At 27.7% G+C, this 10228-nt stretch overlaps 1 protein-coding gene across 1 annotated transcript; it reads right to left on the bottom strand.

Moving 5' to 3' along the window:
• Positions 1-446: 446 nt before the first annotated feature.
• LOC115696919 (peroxidase A2) lies at positions 447-8711 on the bottom strand. The gene is made up of 4 exons (XM_030623819.2): positions 8323-8711; positions 1698-1889; positions 1296-1461; positions 447-961 (listed from the first exon to the last, which is right to left on the bottom strand). The coding sequence occupies exons 1-4, from the start codon at positions 8533-8535 to the stop codon at positions 504-506; spliced, it is 1029 nt and encodes a 342-aa protein (XP_030479679.1). The 5' UTR covers positions 8536-8711; the 3' UTR covers positions 447-503.
• Positions 8712-10228: the final 1517 nt, after the last annotated feature.

Genomic DNA, 10228 nt, shown 5'->3' on the forward strand with positions numbered 1-10228 from the left:
TGCCAATTATGTAATTAAGACCATAATGAGATGGTCAATTTTAATTAACTATCGCATATAAGGATCATCGTGGCACCCTAATGACTGTAGATTAATACATTAATTTATAGTCCACCACTAATGGTAAGTCCAAACATGTCCATTTTTTTTTCGTAGGACAAAAATGACATAATAATGTCTTTTTGGGTATAAAAAGGCATAAGGTCAAAAGATAGTTTATGGTAGAGGGCTTGCAATCCCAATAGATCCTCTCTTGCTCTACACTCTCTTGTGTTCTTTTGACCTTGGACTAGTTGGCAATTTTAAGTGGCTCGTGGAGGATGAGTGCTCAATAACAAATGTATGTATATTGTTTAATTTAATGCTCTAAATAGAATGTACTTTTGGATATTATGAGCATTGTTTGTGTTTATTATCGCTCATTATATGTATAATTTTAAACAATATACTTAAAGAAAATTTTATTTCATTATATAATTATAGCCCCATACATTGATAACTAGTTAATACTGAGAAACTAAACCACCATCAGATACTCCAGCCAAATCTCCATTAAGTCTGCTGCAGTTCGACCTAATCTCTCCATTTGTGCCAGTCAAAACCCTAATGTTCCCCATTTTAATCATGGACACCACAAAGCTCTCAAAGAATGCAGTTTGATTGGTTGTAAAGTTGTTTACAATGGAAATAGTATCTGCGCCGCTTGTCGAAAACAACTCTTGATCTGTTTGGAGAAGCCCATTTTGAGATTGAAGATTTGTGAAATACCTATTGTCGAAAGTGTTTGGTGTTGAAAGATCGAGATTGGTTAGGACGCTCCCATTCCCACCATCAGGGCATAACTGCCTTAAATTTTCTAACAAAGTTGAGTTGAGTGATGGATCAGGACTACCAGTGTTGTTAAAGTTATATAGTCTGTGAATGAATGTTAGGCATTGAGCCCTTCCAAATGTGTGAGCACCTAACAATTCAGTTAAGTTCTTGACAAAATTAGTTTACAACTTAATAATAATAATAAAAAAAAACTACAATTGTGTGTAGGTATATTTGCACTAAAACTCCTCAATATTTATGGTATTTTGTCAACATTAATTAACAATATTGTTCAAATGGGTTCTATCAAGATAACATAATTGATAATTTGACTATCTTTTAAAAATTGGGTACTTATTATCAGCAATAAACTCAATAATTTGAGTATTTTTGTGGCAAATTTTCCTATACCAAATATGGTGTTTAATTTGAGAGGTTAAATAAAACAATAATTTGAAGAGAGGGTGAGAAAAAGGCCTCACCTGATAGAGCAACAAGATCAGTAGTATCCAGGTTTTGATCAGAAAATTTGCTCTTTAATTGATCAAGAGTTTCCCTGAAACCTGGGAGGACTTCATTGGCCAGAGTTCGATTTGCTATTAAGCTGTCCCTTCTTCCTAATGGCACACTCCATGAGGGCCCCCCTGACTGCATCCACAAAATACATAATAACAAAATATTCTTATTAGAGAGTTTATATTATTAACAAAGTCATTACTTATTATTTAGTAACTAGATTCTTGTGTACAGTACATGATCATGTGTACTATATATCGTTCTTTTTCATGATTATCAAATAGAAATACGATACATATATAAGAACCCATCTATATAATAGATGATAAGATTTGAGAGTTGTGTGTATATATTATAGATATACATACCAAAACGACAGATTGTTCAGCTGCAATGGTAAGAATATCAGCACAAGAAACAACTCCGGGACACACATTCTCGACTGCAGTCTTAATATTGTCCACAACATCATAACCCCTAACAGAGTTATTGTTTGGGGCAGCTTCTTTCTCGCTCACTATAGTTGCCGTATTGTCCAACAATATCGATGCATCACAACCCTGTTTGGGGCACCACAAGTGCACAACATAAAACAATAATTAAAATTAAAGTTGCTTAATAGAACGAAACAAGAAAAAAAAGATCTTTAGTGAAATAAGTCTGTAAGTACCCACCAATTTGTATCTACATAAATTATGTATGTATGTCTAACAGAAATTGAACAATTGAGACAGAAAATGAATGAAATCTCATTAACCTCCATTGCAGAAGAACAGAGCAGTATAATACACGAGAAAAACAGAGTCTAAACCAAAGATAAGAAGTTTGTTACATAACAACTTCCTAACTGAAAATAACAGCTCACTAACTAACTCCAACTAAGAAACACTACACCTTAACAATCTTAATAATGTCTAAACAAATTAATATAATTTTACTTACTGACAGATAAATGAGATCTTGATGATTGATATTTTTTTATCTGCCAGTCAAAGTTTAATTATTTGATATACAACAGTATAATGAAACAATTAGATAGATATCTGCTTCTCGTGCAATTAAAGTATCCTTGAAACTATACTTTGCTTGACCAAACGTGAAAAATAAAAAGAATGAAAGTAAAGCAATAAAGATTAAACTAGTGGTCAAGAAAAGAATGATGATAACCAAAAAACTCTGGCTAAGCTTCGCTTTGCTAAAACACAGTTGCGAGTTGCGACTTTTAAAAAGAGATGGTAAAAAAAAACAAGAATTATTCTTAAATAAAGCCAATTTACACTCTCTTTTCTTTGGAATTGTACGTTAAAGTCTCACATTGCTAATATGTAAAAATATAATAGAATATATAAGAGGAATAAGCTACTCCTCCCATTGCCAATTGGTTTTGAGATGTAACCCCATTATATTATCCCAAAACCTAACATTGTATGCCAACATAGATAACTAAAATATCAATCGAAAATTAGGAAATTACATCATATACTATTTTTTTAAAAAAAAAAATTTACGATTTGGGTTGCTCTGGTAGTTTCTCGGATAGTTTCTATGTGGATTGCTATGTGCATTTTGATTACGCTTTAGGTTGCTCCGTTAGTTGCTATGAGAATTTCTAAATAAATTTTTTTATATATATATAAAAATTATTTTAAAGTGAAAAATAAAGAAACCTCTATAAAATTTACCATTAAGGAATATTTTAAAATATCTAAATTAAATTAACGAAATATATAACCACTGGCGTAAGTTATATAGTATTTTGTGTTAGATTTTTATTTGGATTTACATTAATTTTTAGTGATCAATAGTCAATGGATTTAGTATCTATTTGTGTAAAGTCTAGTTAAAGTAAAAGTATAACTTTTTCTAGTTAACTGAAGTTTTTGATGAGCAGACCTAGTCCAATTAGAGTTATGTAGCTAAGTATCCCTCCCTAGCTCTATAAATACATAATGTCTCATCATAATTCTACACTTTAAATAATCAGATAAATAAAACTGCTTCTGATTTAGAAATATAGAGAGGAAGACTTAGTTGATAGTATTGCACTATCGAATTGCACTAATTGTTATGAATCAATCAGGTATGTATATTTAAATATATATATATATACATTATAGTATTCTATATTATATATAAATTTATATCTTGGGATTATTAATTTTTTTTACATGTGGTATCAGATTACATATTGTATATGATTTAGGACCTATAATTTATTCAACAATTAATTAATATATGTTAATTTTTTGAAATTACATATTGATTTCGCTATTATTATATGTTAAATTTTTTATATATTGATCTTAAATCTTTAAGAGTTTTGTTCCTCACTAAATTCTCTTTTTAATGATATATTATATTCATAAAATTATTTAGTAAATTGCGAGAATTTTCAAATTAAAATTTTAAAGTTTTTATGATTGTATTATGAAATTAATTTTGGGTTTTTTTTTTTGATTCTATTGAATATTGATTAAAATTCATTGTGCGAATCTCATTCTTGACTAATTTACAATGTTTCTAGATTTATTTTTCAAATTGGTTCAGAAACATATCACAATCGAGTTATTTTTCGTTCTTAAAATTTTGAATGGGTTTTCAATCTGATTTACAATTTTTTAGATGTTAATACTCAAAATTAACACCACCGATCTCTTAGAAACTTAATACTGAGTAAAACTCATCAAAAATCTTGTATTTTCATCATGTTTTTGGCCAGAAAGACAACCAGACCCAAAACTGCACGAACTTGGTCTTTTGACCCGCTGCTCAACTCGACTGTTGGTTGAAGACAATCTGCTTGGACGAAGCCCACTCGCGACTTCCGGAGAGTGAGGGAGAGTGTGGTAGTTTTCGAACCCTGTTTTCGACGATTTTTTTCTTCAGAGTTATTAGAATTTAATTTCTAATTTTTTAGTGATTTTTATTTAATTTTTTGACTCCTTTTAATAATTATTATTAATTTAATGATAATTATGCAACTAAAAGATTATTAAAATAATTTTTGATGATTGTAAAAGTTTTATTTAATCATATTTTTCAATACACCCTTTGGTTAGCAAAGGTTGGCATAGCAATTAAGAAAAATATTGTGGTGCACCTAAACTTATAGGGCGTTACAACTAACTTGTTACTAATTTTACTAACTAATTACTCACTAGTAACTAGTTTGTAATAAATTAACTTGTTGATAATTAGTTACTCATAAAAATTATATAACTAGTAAGTAGTTAAATAATTAAATGTTTAATCTTGTAGTATTTCTCTATTTTGTAAGTTTTGAGATCAATTTGTAAGGATCTGAATTATTTGGTATTGATCGGTTTAGCTAGTTAGAGGTATACATTTACTAACTTTTTTTATTAATTAATTATGAATGTTTTGAAGAGTTTGAATATCTTAAATATTCATCGTAGTGAAGTATGTTTTGCGATCTATTGTACTGCGGTCGGATGGGTCGAATAATTTGCATGTTAGATGAGTTTGAATATCTTAAATATTCATCCATACTGAAGTAAGTTCTACGAATATATGTATTGCAATCGAATGGGTAGTAAATTTTTGCATTGCTAAATGTTGATGTGATGGTTTTATCATGTTTAGGATTGTTTTTGTTGTTATTAATAGCTTTTAATTGTTTTGAAATATTTAATTGTAGTCGTTATGCTTCTAAAATTTCTGTAAAATTAAGACTGGTTACTACTTAGTTATTTATTATACTATAATTAGTTACTAGTTAGTAATTTAAGATAAAATTAGTTACTAGTTAGTTACAAATTATATAAATAATAACTAGTTGTAAGAAACTATGAAAACCATATTTATTTTAAACTATTCTTACTCTAATATAGAAAGTAAAACTTTATTCCAAATTTAAAAGAAATGCATGTATAAATGCAAGCTAAGCCAAGAATCGAAAGAACAAACTTGACACATGAGAAATCTAGATATATATTTAGGAGGTTAATAATGACATAGAGAGAAACTAAGAATAAAAGTTGTATTAGTTTCTTGTTCTTCTGCAAAAGTTATCACACCAAAAATATATAGGTTTAGCTTTTATGTTCGTTTTTGAAATTTACCATTGTCTTGGTTTCTCATGTTGTCTATATAGGTTACTTCATATTATGTCATAAAAGTTAAAAAGTCATTTTTCAATATTTGAAAGAAACCTTCTCTCAATTGCTACCATTTTTTAAAATCGTTATTGGAAGTTAACTAGCTTAGTTTAGTTCAAATAACTCATAACTTCAAATCACCAAATTCCACGTTATAACTCAAGTCATATGACAAATCTAAAAAACGTCACTTACACATTGCCAATTATATTTGGGTAGAAAACATAACATATCATTAATATATGCTATCTTATAATCCTTTTGTAGCTCAACACTCTTAATTTTCATATAGATGTTACACAATATCTCATTTAAGCAATTATTTTTGTTTTTCTCTGAAAATATATCTTCAGAAGCATTAATCAGTGTGGTAGTCATGTTTTATTTATGTTTTTTTTTTTTTTTAATTAATTCGAATGTAACTTTAATAATATTTGTTTACCGAAATATCAGTATAATGTTTATTTATGGCGTCTCATACACACATAATCATAATTGGAGAAGATGTACAATAAATGACGTTATGTGATTTTATTGGAAGTCAATGCATGCTTTTTCGTATGAAGTATACTTTCTTATAACCTACTTTTATAAGAATATTTTTTTTTTTCATGTTTAGGTAACTCTTAAATACTCAGAGTAAATTTAGAATATTAATGTAATACATTTACTTAGAGTAATGCAAATGTTTATTTATTTAATTTTTCAATTTAATTTTTATTTATGTTTATTATATATAATTTTAATTAAAAAATATAAATGAAAAAAATTAGTTATTACACAAAATACTAAAACTGAAAAAAGCAATACGAGCTCCTATGATAACGATTATTATGCAATAACTGCTGTCATAGGGTCCCTATGGCGATAATTATTTCAAAATAACTGTCGCCATAAGAGACCTATAATAGTAGTTACAGTCCGCTATAGGGTGGAGCAGCAGGGGCCCACGCCCTATGCCCCCCACCCAGACCCAAAAGATCCTTTAACAAAAATGTCCCAAATTTAGTTTTTAAATATACTATATTTTGTATTTTTACCATTTTTTATTGAAAAATATAACTATTTTCTAAAAAAAAATACTTAATTTATTTTTTAAGATTCTAGATTAGATATTTTATTATAAAAAAAAACCCAATTATATTTTCAAAATATTATATTTTAGATTTTTACCACCATATATACAAAAGAAAAAAAACCATAAAAATTTTCATATAAAAAAAGTAAATACCATTTTAGACCTTGTGTTTTGCAAAAGTTACCTATTGGACTATTTATTTTGTTAAATGAAAAAATGAATCCTATATTTTCTAAAATAGTAAAAATTAGACCATGAGCCCAATTTTCAACAATTTTATTTTTTAATATAACCAACTTTTATGATAATTTCTAACACGAAGATAAATTGTAACCAGTTTTGTCATAACATCTCTAGATCAGATTATTATTAAGTTTTATTTTGACAAAATATCAGTTCAGGGTCCTATTTGTACAATTTTAGAAAATACAGGATCCATTTAGTCATTTAACAAAACAGAGGGTCCTTTAGTAACTTTTACAAAATACATGGTCTAAAATAGTATTTATCTTATATAAAAAAAACACAATTAAATTTTTTTAGCCCAAGGCCTCAAATATTGGCTTGAGACAGGCCTCACAACGATTAAATTACATAATAACCATCGACATAAGGGCCCTATGACTGTAGTTGCTAACTCCTTTTAGGGACTCCTGAAACACGAATTTTGAATTTTTCCAAAAAAATCACCTCTAAAAGTTCTTTTTTTTTTTTAGTGGTAATGATACACAATATATGTGATAATTAGTCTAATATTTTTATAAATAAATTAAGTACAAATTTAAAATATATGTGTAAAAACTACAAAATTAATGTTTCAGTGTATGTTTGAAATATACAGAATAATTTGTAGTATAAATATGTAAGTTTAATTTTCGGTTGCAAATATATACCAATAAAAAAGGGCATGTGGACAATTGTTTGATACTTAAGTTACAGAAATGTAACTTAAGTATTATTACTATCAAAAATTAAACTTAAGTATTTATCTGCAACTATTAGGGGTGTTCATCCAATCCAATCCGCACTATTTACTCATAGTGCATCAGATCCGCACTAAGTGCGGATTTTATTTTTTGGATCCAATCCAATCTCCACAATAACTCATGTCTCATCCAATCAAATCCGCATAAGTGCGGATTGAATCCGTTATTTTGGATTGGTTACTTTTCAATATTAAATTATTAAATATTTATGATTTTTTTTTTCACATAATTTGCAACAAAATAAAACAAATTATAATTATGTCTCTAACAACACATTAAATAAATAAAATAACAAATTTAAGGAAAAAAAAATGGTATGTATAAAGAAATGTCTACTTTTATTTTAAATTGTATGTAGAAAAAAAATTATATATAAGAATAGAATATATATTTGATCTATTATGTTTTAAAATATAATAGTATTATTTGTAACAGACGTTTAAATTACTATTTTCTTTACATTAAAATATTATTTATATATATATTTTTATAAAGATGTGTGGATTGAATTGGATCCGCTACTTTTACATGTCAATCAACATCCAATCCACACAAGCATGGATTTTGAATTTTCCAATTCAATCAAATCCGCAAATATCCGTACTTTACGAATTGAATTGAATCGACTATTTTATGCACACCCTTAGTAACTAAGAGTTAAACTTATGCTACAAATTACTCTACTTTACTCTATATAAATATGTGTCGAAATTAATCAATGAGTAACTAATCAGAAAAAGGAAATCTATCTAGAGCAGTAAGTGAGAATTAATATACAGATATATATGTACATATACAATATTTTACTTACAATTACAAAGCAGTCGTGAAAATGAAGACGGATGAGGCTAGCAGCTATGCGAGGGTCTGTGAGGAGAGCATCCTCAATGACTCCACCAACAATGGCTGTCAAATTTGGGCAAGTTTGGTCGTAAAATGTTGGTGAAAGCTGCGCAAAGCCTCCAACAAATAAAGCAGAAACAAGTGTTACCAAGCCTATTAAACGGAAGATCAGTTGAGCCATACTTCAGTTTAGTTGCTTTAGACTATTAGCTATTTCGATACAGATATAAAAGATTGATTCCAAGACCCCTGTCTACTTCACCTCTTCTTATATTTATTTATATTTATAGGTAGCTTCCCCAATAAAGGTACTATAAACTATTGCACCCACTGGCCACGCTGCTTTGAAAATTTAATTAATACACATTTACAAGTAGTTGTTTTCTCCTAATGTTATTTTGTGCGCAAGGTTTAGCTAATGTAAAGTGTATTGTTATAAGACGTCAAACATAACATAATAAAAGTGATATTATTATATCATGAGGATTATTATTCGATGCCTAGTATTATTTAGAGGTAAATACTTTAGTATTACTTAGTGATATTTTATAAAAATTATTGTATTAAAATTATATGAGACTATATATTTGATTATTCTAATAGTAATATAATATATTAGTACTTTACCTAATTCAGTTATTAAACAATAATAAATAAAATTTTATTTTAAAATCAACTATTTATATGTTAGTCAAAAATTAATAAACCTACTGCATAATTTTCTTGTATGATTATTCTCGCTAGCTGTCCTACTTTTTTAACATTATTATTACTTTCACATCTGGGCATTGAAAATATTGTTTTAGATCTGACTATGTGGACACCCAATTCCCATTTTGTCTATTTCCGTCCTATTTGAATTTTTATTTTTTTTGTGCTGAAAAACATGTTGCATATAAAAAATGAATTTATTTTATTGTTTTGAATGTAAAGAAGAGATTTTTTATACGACGGTGTTGAGAATTTGTGTAAAGAAAAGTCTTTGTTATTCATTCAAAATTGGAATGAAAGGTCAAAATAAAATATGATGAAAGATTGTCGGGACGAAGAAGAAACCTCCAATTCAGTGCAACTAAGGTGGTGAAGGGTTGGCACCTTTAAGAGATACCCTTAGGCCAACCCTTAGGGGATACCTAATGCGCTAACCCTTCACCAGTCAAAGTGATACTCAAGTTTTTGTAAAAGATTGTATAGTATACAATTGTCATTCATATAAGAACACGATCCAGATTCATCACTTGATAATATTCTACTACAAGAAGAGAATCAAGAGTTAGAGAGATTTAACCGAAGGAACCAATTTATTTAATCGTTTTGCATAAAGCATGTTTTAGGTTGTTAGATTATTATGTAAATAATTAATCATATATGATAGCAAATTAGATCCTGTACTGTTGCAAAGTAAGGCTCTTCAAAAAAATTAACAAACCGTCAAACCTGAATAAATCGCCCAAACCAAACTGAAACCGATAAAAAATACAACCCGGATAACTTTACGAAAAATTCAAACTGCCCAATCGATATACATTGGGCGGGTTAAATATTATTGTAACCCGTCCAAATAACCCGAATAAACCGATTTATATACTTTTTACTAAAATTATTTATAACATAATATATAAATTACGTTTAATAGTTAAACTAATTTACATTTAAAGATTGTATTTTATAGTGTTTAATTTGAAATTTAGAATTTATAGTTGATAATTTTGATTATATTTGAATATTAAAGTTGAAATTTAGAATTTACGTATATTTTTTTTATTCTATTTTTTGAAAAAAAGTTGTTTAATACTTTAATGTTTATTCAATTCATATTTGTTCTTTTAACATTAATTTAAACTATTACTATTTTAATCTTGAAATATACTGTT

This window comes from Cannabis sativa, chromosome 7 (assembly GCF_029168945.1).
Source record: "Cannabis sativa cultivar Pink pepper isolate KNU-18-1 chromosome 7, ASM2916894v1, whole genome shotgun sequence".
Lineage (NCBI taxonomy): Eukaryota > Viridiplantae > Streptophyta > Magnoliopsida > Rosales > Cannabaceae > Cannabis > Cannabis sativa.